This window comes from Juglans microcarpa x Juglans regia, chromosome 2D (assembly GCF_004785595.1).
Source record: "Juglans microcarpa x Juglans regia isolate MS1-56 chromosome 2D, Jm3101_v1.0, whole genome shotgun sequence".
Taxonomy (NCBI): Eukaryota; Viridiplantae; Streptophyta; class Magnoliopsida; order Fagales; family Juglandaceae; genus Juglans; species Juglans microcarpa x Juglans regia.
Window position 1 is genome coordinate 43,170,678 of NC_054596.1, and position 18,771 is coordinate 43,189,448.

Sequence of the window (18,771 nt, forward strand, 5' to 3'; positions counted from 1 at the left end):
TATACGTGACGATTGATATTCATTTGGTACTATTGTGAGAAAATTTAGAGAAATTAAAAAATTCAGGTAAACAAGACTCTTATTCTAGATTTTGCATAAAAAGAAATTGACTAAGGTTGATTTTATAATAAAATATGCATATTTTGTTATGCAAAGAAACTTGAAAACAACCTCGATCATTTTATTTATATTATTCATGAAATCTGTATAAGAAGAGAAAAATATTTTTTATCATGATTGGTATAGACATGAGTAATTTGAAAATTTGTACATGATTATATGAAGATGATATGAATCTTTTGTGATCTGAACCATACTCTGTTATGATATAATGTGATATCTGAAAACTTCTAATATAACATTCTGTTTTTGTTCTGTTCTGACTTTATCACGAGTATAAAATTATGGCATCTGTTTGAGTATTATTTTTATTTTAATATTTAAAAGAGTTGAATTAATTTTATGATTTGTTCGAAATATTAAGAAATTATAATGATTAAATAATAATTAAATATTTAAGTGAGCTGAGAAAAAATTTAGTTGAGATAACTATAGACCTCAGTCTCGTACGGTAGCTACTGACTTTTCTCACTACGTGTAGTATCCACAACCGCACGTGTATTATCCACAACCGACAGATCGCACTAACCCCACTAGACAATCCAACGCTACTGAACCACCTGCGTGACCCAATTCTTATCGACAAATAGACGGTCCATAAAGATCCACGTGTTGCGCTCGATGCAATTACTACCCTAACGATCCAACGGACCCCAACACCTCACCCCCTCCAGCTCTGCAACTCCCACCCACATTCCCGGAGCTGCTCCTTTCCCGGCCGTTTTCCCTATTCTGTCACTCACCTTTCCAACCAATCAGCTCCAAATCCCTCCCCTCGAGCCGTATTATCCGATTCCGTGTATAAAAAACTTTTCCCTTCCATTTGGTCCAATTTCCTTCGAGTTTGTAATTATTTTTATTTGCTTTCTGTTATTAAATTTGTTGAGCCTCGAAAAATTGTTGACTTGGTTCTTTTCAGCTGAATTTTTTTGTATTTTGGTCCATAATTTGTATACTTAAGTTACATCTGCTCGGGCCTTAAAACTTTTTCAGAATTCAGTCTATATTTTCTAGGTTCGAAGTTTTGGATTTGGTGTATTTCGATTTTATAGGACTAGAGAGTTTATTACTGTAATTTGGGGAATTTTCAGCATGTCCATAGAATTTCACAGCTTGACAAATTTTAGACGTGGATCATTTTTTTCCCTGAAACTTTGTTAGAACTATATGACTTTCTTGCTTAAAATCTGTTGAATTGGGTCTATTTCGTGTAAATTTATCAGAGATCCAATTCTTGATGGCTGAAAGTTGGTGAATTTGATCCATTTTGTGGAGTTGCATCACACCCAGAAAAGTTTCAAGCTCAAAGTTGTTGAATTGGGACTAGTTTGTGAAGCTCAACCAGACATATACAAGGCGAAAAGGTCGATGGCTGATTCGGACAACGAATCAGGGGGGCACAACAACAGCAACAGCGCGAACGGCGACTTCGCTTCTCGAGAGCAAGACAGGTTCCTCCCAATCGCTAACGTGAGCAGAATCATGAAGAAGGCATTGCCCGCAAACGCCAAAATCTCAAAGGACGCTAAGGAAACCGTGCAGGAATGTGTGTCGGAGTTTATCAGCTTTATAACTGGCGAGGCCTCGGATAAATGTCAAAGGGAGAAGAGGAAGACGATCAATGGGGATGATTTGCTGTGGGCGATGACTACTCTGGGGTTTGAGGAGTATGTGGAGCCTCTGAAGATATATCTGCAGAAGTATAGGGAGATGGAGGGGGAGAAGAGCTCGGTGGGGTCCCGACCAGGGGAAAAGGATGGTAGCGGTGGGTCCGGTGGTGGTGGAGCCGCCGCGGGAGGTGGAGGGAGTGGTGGGGCGGTGAACTCGGCGAGTAGTGGTGGTGCTGGTGGGTTTAATGGGGTTGGGGGAGTCTATGGTGGGATGTATGGTGGGGTCATGGGTGGTCATCATCATGGACACATGTACGGCTCTGGTGGGTTTCATCATGTGGGTGGTATTGGTGGTGGTGTTGTCGGGAAAGATGGTTCAGGCGGCGGCCGCGGTGTTGGAGGGTCCATCGTGAGGTCAAGGTAGATGTGCTCCCATTGTTTAAAGAAGGGTGGATATATAAAATGACTGCGTTGATTTAGGGGTATCTAGTTTGCTCTTAATTCCTATAGCCAAAACCTTGTGAAGTTTAGAGAGATGATCTTATCTGGACCGGGGAAAGACCCTTTTGGGTTTTTCGTTAATTTTCTTTCTTTGGACTTTTTGGTGGGGATGTAGTACTTGTTTATGGAATTGTATGTGTAATATGGAGTAGTATGTGTAATTGTGGATCAGAAGATACATGGTATGATGCTTGGTATTAAAAGCTGTAACCTCTAATGATAAAGCAGTAGTTCTGAGGAAAGAGGAAGCTGCATGGAAAATACTTTGTTGTAGTATAAGGATTCATTCACTTGTAGAGTTGTTTGTTGTCCGTGTTGTTCTTAAAAGGGTTTGGATAAATGATAATTTGGGGGTTTCCTATGTTTAAATAAAATTTGGGAATGCTTTGAACTGATCGACAGTTCTTTTTTGGAGTTTCGACAGCTTCTTTCTTTCTTTTTTGAGAGGGAGGGTTTGCATGCATGCATGCATATTTCTTTTGTGGAAAGCGGCATGTATCCAGAGTTTCAGCCATTTGTCTCGATCGTTACGTGTCTACCAAATAGGGAGCTCTTTAGATTGGCCTGTATATGTCATGAAATCTGTCGTTGCTTACCATATATTTCTATTTTATGTTTTTCGTGCGGTGGGAGTACTGTAAGGTCAGTACTCATGTTGTGATTCATTTTCATTGTCTTGCATGCGGATATATATATATATACATTTATGGAATGGAAGGATCGATTTTGGGAAGTCAGATTTTGTGGTTCTGATCTTCTTCTGGTTTCTGAACAATAATAGGGTTTTACTTATAGTTACATGCATAGCTAGGAAACATATAAAACAAAAAAACAACAGGAATTTCGTATCTGGTTGGTATTGAAGGGATCATTGCGAAGTAAGCAAGATTTCAAGTCTTCTTCATGACTACATCCATTAATTAGAGTCTCTCAGGTAGTGTGAAAACTACCTTTATCAAATTAGAAGGTACTGTAGGTTGAAATCCTTGATCTCAGAGCGTGTTCTGCCATTTTTGAGACTGCTAATTTACAATGCATGTACGTATTTTTATATTCAAGATAGATCCAATATCAATATTATGCATTCATATATATTCTCAGATGTAGAAAGTGGTGTGGCCTTTTGCTATCATCACACAAACACCTTTTTCATCTTTTTCCTGTTAATTTGTATTATATGACACTCAAAACTCTGGACGAAAGTGCGTAAAATGTCTCTCTCTCCCTCTTGACCTACTAGAAAAAATTGAAAGCTTCGGGCCCGATCGATCGTTACGCGACTATGGAGGGACTCCCATTTTGTACGTTCAGTAACAACTACTCTTTAATAAGCAAACCAGTAACTACTACTCATTTTATTGGAAACATACATGAGTCACTCCTGGCTATATATATAGGACACGTAATTAAATTACACATAACCACCATGATACCCGGCCCCCATCATGATCGTAATAGTGAAATTATCGGCCTATTACATATATATAATGATTACCATTTTTTCTTTAATCATGATCTCATGATGACTATCAAGGAGTGAAAAAGAAAAGGTCACCAAGCCTATCATTGCTTGGTGAATTGCCACCATACACCAAAAGTCCCTCCTTTCCATCCCGGTGACCAGCTGCGAACGCACACCAACCGCGAGGCCCGGGATGATCACCCGATTCCGGTCCATCATCCCATCGTTTCCACACTAATGTCTCTGTGTCCAATGCATAAACCTCGCCAGCAAATTTACCGGCACCTAAGTGACCTTGGTCACTAGGATCTACTTCCCCACCATATATAAATACGTATTTTCCAATCCCGAGTGTAGAAAATACACTGCGAGCTGTAGGTTTTTCACCAGTTGTCTCGACTTGGGCCCATTCTCCACGGACTGGATCAAAGTAGTGTACGTCATCCATTTCCACTCCAGCAAAACCATACACAACCCATACTTTTCCTTGGGCCACAGCCAGCCCAGGCCCACCTCTACCCTTGCATCCGTCTCCTGGGGCAGGATATTTGACCCACTTTTGATCAACAGTATTATAGGCCCATAGGTCATTAAGTCGACCAGCCACTCCACAGCCACCAAAGATGTATACATGTCGATCATCGGCCGTCGTAGAGTGGTAGCTTCGGTGAGTGGGGCCGATGTCTCCGCTAGAGAGTAGGGTCCACTTATTTGTGCATGTGTCAAAGGAGTAGAGCTCATTCAGCTCGTTATGTTCACTGTCCCTACCACCAAACACATAGATAGTTTTTCTAACAGCTGCCATTGTCACACCGACACGTGGTGGCGGGACATCCCCGGTGCCCTCTGCAACAGACCATGTTAGGGTTTCCAGATCAAAGACGTGGAGCTCGTTATCGACCGGGACACGTGGCTTGAATTCACCACCAAAAACATAGGCCTTTTGTCCAACTATGGCAGTGGCATGTGAGCTTCTGGCTCCAGGCGCAGTACCATGTTGATCAAGCTGGTAAAAAGTTAAAACAAGTTCGATCGTTTAAAATATAGATCATGGATATATATATACATATATGTTGCCAAGTGGGTATAACACAATCGTACAAATTAAAAGCAAAAGCAAAAGAAAACAAACTTCCACTGAAAATGAAAATGACAAAGCGCATGAGGATACATGCATGTGACCAACATCCATCAGCAGTGACGACAACCGAGGCCCATTAGCGACAACAGACCTATAATTTACATTAATTTAATGTGGGGAGAAAGAACAATTTATTAATAGATGTACCCAACCTGAAAAAAGGGGCCGATGTAGGAACAAGACAATGTGAAATATATACTAGAATTTAGATTAGACGGAAAAGTAGAGAGTCCGGGCAATTGGAATTAAGAAACATCAAATATGACCAAGAAAGATCGAAGTTTCGGAAATTAGAAACAAAAAATTAACATCGGCATATATGCAGCTGGCCTCTTTCTTCTAATTAATTCTCCAAAAATTCACACACGGGGGGAGAGAGAGTAGAATATATGGAAGATCGATGATGCACGTCTAGTATGGAATAGGAAATTTATAAGGTAGTGATCAGGCGGAACAAACCTTGAGCCATTTGCCTTGAGCCACGGCCATGGATGGATCGGGGAGAGTAGTATGCGATGGATGGAAGGAAGTAGTGCCTTCAACTTTTCAGGACTAGTCCGCTTTGAAACTGCAAACTGACTTTTGAGTTTTGGGTTGTGAATATTAATGCGTATGCATGCTTAAATATATAAGCTAGCAAGCCTAGCTATATATATATATATATATATATAGAGAGAGAGAGAGAGAGAGAGAGAGAAGGCCTCATGCATGCATGGATAGTGCTGGGTTTTGCATGCATGCCTCACCCATATATACCTATAGAGGTTTGGTTATAATTTATAAATATATATGTTGAATATTGTAACCACCCGGCCAGTCCTTAACCCCCCCAGTCCTCTATGTTCTTAAACCCAAAACAATTCCGCGGGTGTCTTATTCTTTAATATCTAGTACTTGTATAGATATTAGGATAAGATAGCGACACATATTACAAGAAAAACAAGTTTTTGTGATTAGTTAATTTCAACAAAATGACTATTTGTAATTAAAATTAATTACGAATAATCTTTTGATTACAATAAATTAATTATAAAAATCCGTTTTTCTTATAATAACACTTGAAAAGAATCCAAATAATACTTAAAGCCAAAACCAGACGGATTCTATGGGCGCGATGGATGGATGGATGTCATGATCTGATGTTATAATAATTAAAGGTACGTACGACGTAGGGGTATTCATGATATACTTTTATATTATTTCACAAACAAATGGTAAGAGAATTAGGTAGGTGGTCGTGGTATATACATTATATACATACATATATATATATATATAAATCGTTTGGCTTAAATTGGTTTATTTAAGGAATTTGCTAGCTAGCTAGCTTTCCAAATTCAATAAAACTTACCACTCCATTAATTATTACAAAATTATAACAGTGAAACAGTAGCTAAAATAATTTTTTTTAAAAAAAATGGGATTCTGAACATTCATTAAGCCAAGAAAACAATGAAAACCACTTGTATAAACCCCGGTCCCAAGTGGAATCGAAGAGTTACTCTCTGTCTGTGATATCTTATATGATAAAGATAACGGTATGTGGTGTATGAAATCTTTCATTGCTTGAAAATGAGAAGTTTTTGCTCTTTATAATATGGTTCTAATGGAGCTCCAATTGTATCATTAACTAGTTCTTTTGAAGTATAGGTAATGTGATTTAGGTTTTTTATTGAAGCGTTACACTGCCACTTAAACTCACATTCTAACAATATATTTATAGACTCTAAATTCTTAATGCCATATAAAAATTGTTTATTTCAAACTAACTACCTATATATAATCAACCTATCAAAATATCAAGTTATCAAAACACAACAAAATTACTAAATAGAAATCTCCAATACTCAAAGAAACCTTCTATACTTAATCTACTTTATTTAAATCATCTCACTATGATCCATAATCTTGATCATCAGCTGAAATATTCAAATTATCTGAAAAATATTATATATGGAGATAAGGGGTGAGTTATCAATAATTTAGTAAGCAGAGAACATGTAATAATATGTAAACATGAGCATTTACAGAATTCAGAATGCATAACAAAATATTTACTTTCAGAACAAGTTATCAAAATATCAGAGCGAAACTTTAAAAAACATTATTATTCAAAAATCCTTTAGCATATCATAATCTGAGACATAAATTTCATATCATATTGGAGTATCACATCAGGATAGAGGTCATGTTTAACCACTGTGGTAGGGTTATAAACCACCATTATACACGTGACGGGGCCGTATGTCACTATTATACCCGTGCCTGGGCCGTATACCTTGTTTAACTCCCATGATAGGGTTATAAACCACCATTATACCCATGGTAGGTCATATGCCATTATTATACATGTGGCGAGGCCGTATACTACTATTATACCCGTGGCAGAGCCGTATACCACTATTATACCCATGACAAGGCCGTATACCACTATTATATCCGTGGTAGGGCCTTAACGAAACATAATAGAATCAGATATAGATACAAAAACAGAAAGTCATGCCAAAGGTTTTCAAATGCCACATCATATCGAAATAAAGTACTGAACAGATTCAGATCATTTCACATATTCAAAAACAAATTCAAAATATCTTCTTATCACTAGCACAAATTTTCATAAATTCTATATTCGCTCTTTTTGTATAGTTTAGAGACAGAATGCCAAAAATCTACTCATGTCTGTACCATCATAACAAACAAATACTCATCTCTTTTATATAGATTTCATAAGTAATGCAGACCAAATAACTGAGATTGTTTCAAATTTATTTTCAAAACATATAATTCACATTTTCATAAAATTTCATTTTATTTCATGACTATAGATGGCATGTACATTGGTTTCCGTGGCTCTTCTTGGTGTTTCACATCTGATTCGTCATGGGTCTCAAGCCTGAATTAGCTGGGTGGCGGCATAGGAGTTTTCTCTATTTCGGTGGTGTAAAAACAGAGGTTGTTTTCCTGGTTTTCCGTCGGTTATTCCCATGGTGGTTCACGGTGGAATTGATGTGAATGAGCATGCGGTTGGAATGGGTGCATGGTGGTGCAAGGCAATGAATGGGTGACTTGGTGGAACTGCCGTGCATGGTGAGGAAGAGAAATCATACTCTGTTTTAAGTGCTTGAAATAGGGGAGGTGGAGGCTTGTTGGGTGGTTGGGACATGGCGGCTGGGCTATTTTCATGGTGGTTCAAGGTTGGCTACGGAGGTTAGACATGAGGCTTTGTGGTGCACTTTCCTTGCGGTGCCATGGAGTGTTCGATTATCTCATGGTGTAGCAATTTTGATGGGAAAGGGTGGTGGCGCACAGTAAGGCTTTGGGTTTTGATGATGGTGGTTGTTGCTGGGTGGGTTAATGGAGGCTCAGCATAGTACTGCACAGGTCTCTCTCTATATGTATGTGTGTGTGTAGTGGCTTGCAGTTTTGGTGGTTGACGGTAGTGACAAAAGGCAAATCACCAAAAGAGAAAATAAAAGATGGTGGCGAGAGAGATAAACCAGAGAATCTGAGTGGATACGTGTGAGTTTGGTCATAGAAATCAGAGAGAGAGAGAGCAGTTGTAGAGGTTGAGAAAATTTGTGAGAGTAGAAAAAATGGACAGAAAAAGTAACGAAGAGGGAAAGGGAATCAGGAGGGAGAGTGACGAGGAGGAGAGAGAAATTGAGAGAGGAATGACTCACCAAAACGGTGTCGTTTACTTCAATGAGCTAGATTTTCTACCACATGGGCCTAGGTTGTGCTCGGATGTTACAACTTGAATGATTGAGGCCCAGTTTGGTTAGCCAATACAGATGAAAACATCTCATCTAGAGTTGTACTGTACAGTAATTTTGGCTATCTAAACACAATATCTAATCTCTTAAGTTTTAAAAACATCAACTTAAATAAACAGTAAATAAACAGTATAAAATAGTGAAAACTGACATAAACAGTGTTAACAATCCCAAAACTGACGTCAACAATATATGAACAGTGCGTGAACATTACATAAACAGTACATAATTTGGGTATTCTATAAAACAATTGGACTCACACATTTTTCAAATTTTAAAAATTAAAAATTATATCTCATCTCACTATATAAACACACGTATATTTTTTTACAAACTATCTAATCTCATCTTAACTAAAAAATCTCACTATTATTTAAAATATTTGATCTTATCTCAATTGAATTGTCTATCTAAGTCGGGACTGAATGAATAACATTTTTCGCTTTATTCTGAATTTAATAGATATAAATTCCTATATATCCAAATTATTTCCGCCGCCATTTTTTCTTATTAAAATATTTCTGCCTTGGATTTTTCTTTTCTTACTCGGTGTGAGTTTTTGCAGGTGCCCATGACTTCCAGGTACGTGACAGTACTATGAAATGGTACGTGTTCATTACACGAAGAACGATCAGCCTTCCTGACGTTGCTGACTATCACAAGTCAGCAGGTGTTTCAGATCCCTACAAAAGTACAGATAGCTTTTTTGGCCAGAAGCCGTAGTAGTAGACAGTGGAGAAAAACCAGCAACGTCATCATTCTCTGATTTTGCTATGCATATTTTGGCAACATAATTGAACATCTCGTTTTCTCGAACAAAAGGCTGGGCTGCATAGTCCTCAAATGGCATCCACTATAGAAGAGAAGATGAAAATTAAATAAGAATAATAATAATAATAGTAATTCATGTTAGCAAAGCTCAAGTTAAATTTTAGTCACAAATTCCATCATTTTCCATTTCTTCCGTAGTGATCAGTGATGTCCATAGCATACCAAAGATGGGGATACAAGAGAGATAAGCCACTTTCTTCCAGCTATCCCAACAAGGGCATTAATAAAGCAGCAAGAATAGGCTTCTTCTTTTTTTAAGCGATTTGCCACGACTTGCTCATGAAAAGTGGGTAAATTCCACTTTCAGTTTTTGCATTAGCTCCTGATGAGTTTTTGAATTTAAATTTAAAAGGCATATTGTCACAAAGATACAACCATATGAGAGGATTTCAAAAATTGGAGATGCTAAGTACTTCGTGCTTGTTAGGGCCAAAAATATGCAGAGTTCACCAGGTATCTTTGAATTCAGATTGAGCAGAATTGCAACAATTGTATATGCACTAAACATTAGCCACTGCTACTCATGGTTTAAAGGTTCAGTACGATTAGACTTACCATCCAGATCCTGATTACAGCTTATGCTGGAGAAGAAGGAAAAAAAAATACTGAGGGGCTCTAATCCTGCCACCAGCTCTGGAGACCTTACTCATGACCTTTCCCTTACATGAAAAGGTAATATAAAGAGTACTAGCAGCTAGTATGATTGACAGAATTTTGAAGTATTTTACGCCTTTTTTTTCCAGTGTGGCTTGTCCAACGACATTTTGATTATCAAATAATTCAACTTTACTGAAACTTCTAATCCGACTTGATGCAATTTTATTGAAATCCACACATTCTTTGCAGTATTATTTGTTATGAAAATTTACCTGTGCCGCTTCAATCTCCAAAGTCTGCTTCTGGATGTCGAAGGAGCGTGGTCGTAACATGCAGACAAAGAACAAATCTGATTTTCTGAAGAAAGATTTGTGGCTTTGCCTGTATTGAGGGAACATGCAACTTATATTAAAAGCTATGATCAATAGTATAACATAAGCTTTTACATTAACAAACAGATATAAATTTGTAGAAAGCAACACTAAAGTTGAATTTATTGACACAGCTAAAACTACAGTATCAGCAAATGCATGTTAAAATGGATCCTACCAGGCTATGTTCTTACCTGAATGCTAAGACTTCCTCGAATTCTGTCTCAATCTGAAACAAAATGAAAGCAATGGTCTTAGATTTACATCGGCATGTGTAAAACTACATGTATGTGAATGGCAGAATTATTCGAGCCCACCAATGCACATTTATCACTTACCCCTGTCTCTTCTTTAACTTCCCTAATTGCAGCTGTACAAATATCCTCGCCCTGTGAATGGTAGAATTCAATCCAAGGTAAAAAGTTCTCCTAAGCTTTTCGAAAGAATTTAATTAAGGAACTGCACTCATTTCATACTCACTTCCTCAACAACACCAGTGGGAAATTTCCACAGACCTTTTCCTTTGAATTTCCCATTTTTCTCCTGAACTACAAGCACCTGTCATACGATAGTCTCAATCGGCAATTCAATATATTAAGCTGTCACAGCAAGGTCATTCATTTGTTCCTCAACAAAGCAATTATTGAGAAACAAATAAAGAATAACCATTTTATTCCTAGAGCATTCCTTTTCAATACCATATAACATTATTCTTCTGATTCTTTGGACTAGAAGGCAGGGACAGAGCGAGGAATCAATCTTTGGGATGGAACAAAAATTATCACAATAAATACTTTTTGTAGTCTACGTATTTATGCTATAGATAGTATGAAAACTTTGTTCAATACATATGAAAACTTTGGGAAATTTAAAATAAATAAATAAATAAAACTTCGGTAAATATGGAAAGAAAAGCAATAACACCCTAATCCTTTCTTCTCCTTGGATGTATGGTTAGTGAAAGCCATAAATCAATACAAAATAAATACCTCTCCTTGACTGTTCATGACAAAAGCACCAATTCCCACTCGATGTGAAGCATTTGCAGGAAGCATATCAGTAGTTTCAGGGATCCAATATACAAGCATTAAGTAATCTGGTTCAGCGTGGTGATACCTAAATCCTTCCTGGAAGATTTCCGGAACAACATTATGGAGAAGATACAGAAAAACTATACACCAATAGCCATAATTTTACATTCAAAATTAAGCTTTTGAGAAGCTTATATCCCAATACATATTTACCTTAACTGCAGCTTCAACAAGATTAGCATGTTGGATCGGCAATTTGATCCAAACACCCCTCTTCCCCTGCAAGTTACATTCCATGAAAATTCGTAACATACTACATGGGAGAAAACCATCAACTTCCACATCGACTGTGTATAATTTGAAAGCATTAGCATATAGCGAGCTTTGTTCCTGTTCATCCATGCCATCTATCTTATCCACAATAATGGAAACTTTCTTATCTTCCCAAATTCTAATAGTCTTTTAGTTTTTCTAACGCATGTATTTTGGTCTTTCAAACTCACGTCTCTTTGAGAATTTAAAAGAACTTAGAGTAAAGTTTATGAGATTTCTCATCATTATATTAAAAACAGGAAGAGAATAGGACGAAAAAAGATGGAACCTGTTGCGTCCAGTGTGATATTGAAGCTTTAAGCATTGGAGCAAAGACCATAGAATCCAGAGGCTGCTCCACGTTTACAATAACTCCTCCATGTAAATCATCAACTGAACTTAGTAAAACCTCCTCCTGTTGAACAGTATTTTCAGACACGACAAATTCCTTCGCGCCTGAAGTACTTACTGAAATCGATACGTTTCTAATCAAGGACGGAAATCTATCACCTGAACGATCAAGATCAAAGAAAAGCAACCATGCAAAAGAATTATATCACCTGAATGAATAAGAAAGAAAGCAATCACCCAGGTGTAACAAATATTTTAAATAATCAAATGTCTGCCTAATATTCTGAAAACGAACACCATTGAAAATTTTTCACAAATAATAAGTGCGCAATACTTGGTTACCACCCAATCCAACAAAACCACAAACATGCAACAGCTTACAAAAGACATAATTTAGGAGGAGGGTGATATAACATACAAAGACGAGGCCTCTTTGAAAGTGGAGGGACTGCAAATAAAGAAGCCAGAAGGGTCTTTTTACCCAAATGATACGGAGAGAGTCTGATGGCTGTGGCTCTTAACCTCTGCATTTTATACTAAAGAAGTTTTAAACGCACAGGTCTAAGTTATAAACCAAACCGATTTTTCGTATTTATATTTGCAAAGGAGGGAGGGTTCAACTCCAGTTACTCCGCCAGGACTCAGAATCAGAAACCCCAAGGACACTTTCCGTGTAGTCTTCGTTTGGGACTTTGAACAGGTCCTTCCGATTTTTGAGCATACGAATTTATTGAGGCTCTGCATACCAAATTTCGAAGAACGGTTCAAAAGTTCAGATTTTTACACACAGCCTACAAAGTCAGAATGCTGAAGATTTCAGAAGAACATCCATTAAAAAAAAAAAAAAAAGGGGGGGGGGGGGGGGGGGGGGGGGGGGGGGGGGAATGATGAAAGTGGCAAGCACCACGTGTTTTGCCGCTTGTATTTTTTTCAACCTTTTTATTTTATTATTTCAAGCAAAATTCCCATCTTTTTCTTTCAAGTTTCTCTGTAATTCCTTAAAACAAAGTTGATCCTGAAATCTCTCTGGAAATTGTGGCTATCAATGGAAAGATCAAATAAATTGTGTTGATGCCAACATATGGATCCAACCCCCAATAGTTGATCAAATGACGTAAAGAGAATGCCAATGGAGAAGATACATAATCATAAACATAAATAAAAATGAATTTTTATTTTTTATTTTTTTTTACTGATTGATGCATGTATGACCTATTTTGCAAGTTAAAGAATAAAAGTAGATTCCATGCCTAACAAAACGACGCAAGCCCAGTTTTGTATTTAAGACGTGTGACAAAAGCCCACAAATTCATTTTATTTTACAGATGAATAAGCAAAGCCCTTTTTAAAGGAAAATTCATATTATCTGCTTCGTCTAGGTAGGTAGGTGCACTCACACTCTGTAACCACACCACTTTATCGCGGATTTGTGGCCGAACCTTCCTTGCCAATGCCATGGTAAACGCTGACTTTTACCGTTTTATCCCCCTAACTGAACCATTCCATCGTGTTTCTGAGACGCCAAACTTGAAAGTGGCAATGAGTCATGACAGAAAGAAAGCAATAAGGAAAGTCTCATAATACAGCTGACACGGACCAACTCAGAAAGATGTTTTTATTTTCTTATCCATAAATAGATCATCTCCTTTTTTTTTTTTTTTTCAATAGAGGGCAGCACCTCATTTTTATTTATTAATCCTCACTTGGGACAGATCTTATACAGAAGATAAAAGTTTTTTTTTTTCTCAAGCCTGCTTATCATAGATAGAAAATAAAATATTACAGGCTACTTGAGAGAGGGTCCTTCCCACATTCAATATATAAAATACAAGTAGGTAACTTTTCTACGGGTATGCGGCCAAAAACAAAGTTGGTCGCTGCCCATTGTGCCGCTGAGTGCACATATCAATTTTGAGATCGATCATTTTTTTAACGCTATAGCCTATTTGATTTTCCCGCATTCGAGTGATATCATCAAAGATGGAGCATTGTTTCTTCTTGATCTTCACATAATAGACAGCTGGTGGAAGGCAGACTTGAAATATAGCTCTTTAGCCGATTCCTTATTAGTAGTATATTCCAGATGATTTTTCATAGAATGAGCTTGTGGCAATCATGGATCTTTAACTTCCAAATTTCCCCCATCAATCTGCTTAGGAAGTTTGGCAGTGAGAGATTTGTAGTTCCAGCTAATATGGTAGGTTGTTTTGACCAAGAAATTTCCATTTTGATTTTTTATCCAAGTTAGACAATCTGTTCGTACTAGATTGGGGCAGTGGGATTCTTTGAATTTATTTTACGCTTTCCTACTCAAAAAGGGTGTGCAATTTTTGTACATCCCATGTATGAGATATTTGATTAATCAAATCAAAAACTTTTAGAGTGGGAGTGGCTTCTATATTCTAGTTCTGTGATTTTGGCCTGAAATTTTCTAGCGTTGGTATCCACGGATCTGACCAAACTTTGATTGTTCTTCCATTAAAATTTTGAAAGCACGTACCTTTTTTCCAGTAGATCCCTCGTCTTAAGAATTCATTTTCAAAAAATAAAGTTACATATTTTTTGTTTAGCCTTCCAGAAGAAACTAAAGTTTAGGTACTTCTTCGATAGGAGTGAGTGTCACATACATTGGTTCGCTTGGCTTATTTTCCATCTTGTTTTAGCTAGAAGAGCTAAGTTCATATCCTCCATCAGTCTTAAGCCCAAGCCTCCTGCTTTTTTTGGTTGGCATATCGACTTCCATGATTTAAGATACAGTTTGTGTTTTTGATCCCTTTTTGGTACACCACCAAAAATTTTTTAAGCTTGTGTCTAGCGATTTGCAAACTGATTTTGGTAGAAGGTGTGTTGACATTTGATATGAGGGAATTGTGCTTGCCACTTTTCTGATGAGCATTGTTCTACCTACCTGTGATAGAAGTTTTGATTTCCAGCATTTCGGTTTTCTGTTGATATTGTGCATCGGCTCTTTGTAATTTTCTTTCTTTGATCGCCCAAATAATGTCGGTATTCCTAGATATTTATTCTTAATGTTGATTCTTTGTATTGCATCTGGGAGAGTATTGCTGATCCTATGGTTTGGCTGGTGTTTCTTGTGATGTAGATCGACGATTTTTCCTTGTTGACTCTCTGGCATAACCACTCCTGATATTTTTCCTAGTTATCGCTAATGATTTGGGCATTGTTCTCCTTTGCTTTCTCAAAAATAATTAAATCATCTACAAAAAGGAAATAAAAAATTGGGGAACAATTTCGACTTAACTTGATGCCTTCCATGTTCTTGGATTTCCGTCTAAATCCCGCAGCCCATCCGAACTCACAACTAGACATATCTCAGCATCTACCTCCAGAATTTTCTTCCTAATGTTAATGGCCATATTCTCGTTACTGGGTTCAACCATCTCAACACTTTCAAGAGGCAAAATTTCACCTTGTTGCACCACCATATTCGCATGTACCTCCCACATTTGAATATCTGCACTTGCTTCCACAACCTCCGCAGGTTTCCCTTCCTTTCTAACCCACTTCTGCCCACCCTACAACAGCTTCTTATGATCACCCACAATACGGCATGTTCGAACATTATGTCCTTGGCTTTTATAGAAGGAACAATAAGCAGACAAGGTTTCGAAAACCACCTCCTGCCTCCTACTCCGTGGAACCCCATGTTTACCTATCCAGAAATAGGATATTAGCTCTTTTGAAGAATCTACTTGAAGACAAACCCAAGCCCCATCTGTTCTTGTCGCACGGGCTGTAGATTATCACATCGTATAAATCTTCATGTGTTGTGAGCATTTTTAAGACAGAAGATTGATAAAAATTAGGAGGGAGTCCAAGTAAAAACACCCATACCGGGACACACGGTGGTTCAAAGTTTTCATCAAAATTCGGTGTCCAAGCGAAAGGTCGGTAGAAAACACCATTGATCTCACATGATTCTCTAGACAGAGTCTTGCAAAAATCTAACTCGTTGGCTATCCGAAAAAAAACATAGCGTTGTCGTTGCATAGTAGAGATCACGGGCATGCTAGATAGCCCCTAACGGCTGCAGATAAAGGAATGCACGGCGTCAAGAGAAGGCCTCTGGCAGAGGAATTTAAGGACGATAGAGAAGCGAAACGACTGTACCGTTTTCTCAATCTCCTCCGCAAAAAAGGTAAAAGCCAGTTCATCGTCTATGGACTATGGGTGATAGAAAGGGACCTCCATCTCCGACAATGGCTGAGGAACCACGAAGACAAGGTCAACAAATGATCGGGGCGGACTTCCACAGGCGGCGAGCCATCAATGGCCACCATGCAGCCGCAGGAATGACGTAAACTTAGCAAAAATCGCAAACGTAAAAAACCCTAGCAGAGCGTTTTTACGTAGAAGGAAAGTTTACTTTATCAATAATAATAATAGCGTGCAAAAAAAGATAATTTCCTATCTCAATTTTTGGTACTTGTTGTTCACTAATTTTTGTATATCTGTTCTATGTTCTTTGCTCTTTGCTCTTTGAGTTATAGCTATTGTGAACATTGGGGCCCTTGTGATGGTCGTTTGAGTGCCTTGATTCAGTTGTATTACATCTGGTATGTTGCCTTGGTCAGCATCCTTCTCATGAATTTCCACCAGTTGCGATTTCTGTGCATATGCTTGGTCAAGATGAGTTTGTGAATTGTTGCTTGTGTTGTGATGCTCTGCCCTGATCCACGAACCATATGGTAGTAGGGAGGGAATGTTCTTTAAGAATGTACATAAATTTGTGTGTGACCCAACCTGCCACAAGCATAGCATAATTCTTATAACCTTTCATATTTGAGTGAAATCCATGTCTTAATGTTGTAATCTCTTGGGAGCCAAAAACTTGTTGCATTGGTTTTGTGATATCTATTTCCACTTTGATTCTAATATATTTTTTATAGGCTAATCCAAAGGTTGGATCCACTTCTATCTCCAATAAGTTTCCTAAGACTTTCCTTGTTTTTGTGGCATTATCTATTGTTATGTGGTCTAAAGGAGGACCATGAATTTGCACATAGAGGACTGAGGTATTTAGACTTATCTCATGCCAAGTAGATTCTGCTGTCCATGGTTTGAGAATGAGTAAGTGTCCTTTAAAATTCCATGGAGCTTGGTTGAGTATTCTCTGTCTATCTCTCACTGTCTGGAATGTGAAAAGAAAGAGGTTTGTGTCCAGATCCTCTATGTGGAATTTTTTGATGAAGTTCCAGGCAGCTTTGAAACTAGCATGTAGTGAGATTTTGTTTAATGGACATGTTGCAACAATTATGCCCACTAATGCTAGAGTTGTGGTTACCTTTGTAGATTCTAATGCTGGTGTGAGTTTGAGGTTTTCCCATGATAGAACCTCTATTTGATGGATGAGGGAGTCCATTTCCATTTCTATAGTGCAATTTGGATGGCAGAGGATAAGCTCAACAATGTACTCAAGGGTGTTTTCTTTCACTGGATACTGGGGGTGTTTTACTTTTTTGGGATTAAAGTTTTGTGTACAGTAAGAAAGACTCAAAAGAGAGTAGAGAGAGTCAAGAGAGAGTAGTAGACACTGAAAAATAGAGAATTAATAGTTGGTGATTTTTTTTTTTAAAAGATAAAAGCTTCTATTAAGAGATAAGAAAGGTAATTTAAGAGGGCCGAGGCTACTCAAAATGCAAAATCTTGTTGTGTAATCAACGACTTGGACCAGTGTCTTCCATCTCATTGCCAATTTCTAACCCTGCCGATGTAAAATATAAAGATCAATCGAGCGATGCACCAATTTCTTGTCTAATTAGAAAGTGCATGCTGATCATATTAATGCACAATTTCTTGTTAAGCCAAGAAATGAAGACAATGGGTGTAAAATTTTCAGTCAGGACCAAAAAAATGGACTAGACCAAAAATTTGTTTGGTCAGTTTCGGTCCTCCATTTGTGGGACCGAATGGGTTTTGGTCTGGTCCCAAGATCTGTGATTTTTGGACAGGACTGGATCAGACCGAAACCAACTGAACAATATATATTTTTTAAAAATACTATATATATAATATTATTTTATATAGTAATTATATAAGTTAATTATGTAATGTTCATCTAATTTATTATCATTGACAATATAAAATGTTAAATAATATATGCTATCAATTAATAATATATCATAAATCATATGATAATTTATGTCATTATATGTGGATACATCATACATTCATACATGCTCTACTATTTACACTTAACTAAAGCAATTAGATACTTTTTTTAAGATACCTAAGTTGCAAGCACGCATTAATAATCTATGCTATCAATTAATAATATATTATAAATCTTATGATAATTTATGTCATTATATGTGGATACATCATACATTCATATATACTCTACTATTTACACTTAATTAAAGTAATTTAGGTAATTTTTTATATATAAATAATTTTAAGCTGAAAATGGGATAAGATGTCACGACTTGAGCCAAAATCTGACTAGAAATGTCAGTTGGGCCGAAAAATATAAAATTGGTCCATTTGGTGTTGGGTCAGACCAAACGGACCAACCGGACCGATACTTAACCAATCCATAAGGAAATTCAATCCGATCCAAGGTAGGAAAAGAGTGGGCCGAAGTGGTCCAATCCGGTCCCAAAAACACCCTATGGACATAGCGGACTGGATCTGACCAGACCAGATTCACC

At 37.5% G+C, this 18,771-nt stretch overlaps 3 protein-coding genes and 1 long non-coding RNA gene across 7 annotated transcripts; 2 read left to right on the plus strand and 2 right to left on the minus strand.

Moving 5' to 3' along the window:
• Positions 1–734: 734 nt before the first annotated feature.
• LOC121249876 (nuclear transcription factor Y subunit B-3-like) lies at positions 735–2,974 on the plus strand. 4 transcript variants are annotated; one of them, XM_041148709.1, is made up of 3 exons: positions 735–1,134; positions 1,344–2,150; positions 2,647–2,974. In XM_041148709.1, exons 2-3 carry the CDS (start codon positions 1,489–1,491, stop codon positions 2,870–2,872), a joined length of 888 nt encoding a protein of 295 aa, XP_041004643.1. In that variant the 5' UTR covers positions 735–1,134; positions 1,344–1,488; the 3' UTR covers positions 2,873–2,974. The 4 variants fall into 4 exon arrangements, with proteins under 4 accessions (XP_041004643.1, XP_041004646.1, XP_041004644.1 ...); XM_041148712.1 differs by having other exon boundaries at positions 735–966; XM_041148710.1 differs by having other exon boundaries at positions 735–919.
• Positions 2,975–3,739: 765 nt separating this feature from the next.
• On the minus strand, positions 3,740–5,596 carry LOC121249875 (nitrile-specifier protein 5). The gene is made up of 2 exons (XM_041148708.1): positions 5,294–5,596; positions 3,740–4,699 (listed from the first exon to the last, which is right to left on the minus strand). The coding sequence occupies exons 1-2, from the start codon at positions 5,321–5,323 to the stop codon at positions 3,761–3,763; spliced, it is 969 nt and encodes a 322-aa protein (XP_041004642.1). The 5' UTR covers positions 5,324–5,596; the 3' UTR covers positions 3,740–3,760.
• Positions 5,597–9,217: 3,621 nt separating this feature from the next.
• LOC121249931 (nudix hydrolase 2-like) lies at positions 9,218–13,191 on the minus strand. The gene is made up of 10 exons (XM_041148802.1): positions 13,036–13,191; positions 12,519–12,891; positions 12,039–12,259; positions 11,651–11,716; positions 11,396–11,533; positions 10,887–10,964; positions 10,745–10,795; positions 10,601–10,635; positions 10,308–10,416; positions 9,218–9,460 (listed from the first exon to the last, which is right to left on the minus strand). The coding sequence occupies exons 2-10, from the start codon at positions 12,628–12,630 to the stop codon at positions 9,239–9,241; spliced, it is 1,032 nt and encodes a 343-aa protein (XP_041004736.1). The 5' UTR covers positions 12,631–12,891; positions 13,036–13,191; the 3' UTR covers positions 9,218–9,238.
• LOC121249933 lies at positions 9,753–10,835 on the plus strand. Its single transcript, XR_005937671.1, has 3 exons — positions 9,753–9,891; positions 10,014–10,110; positions 10,777–10,835. It is a non-coding gene; the product is annotated as an uncharacterized LOC121249933 (long non-coding RNA).
• Positions 13,192–18,771: the final 5,580 nt, after the last annotated feature.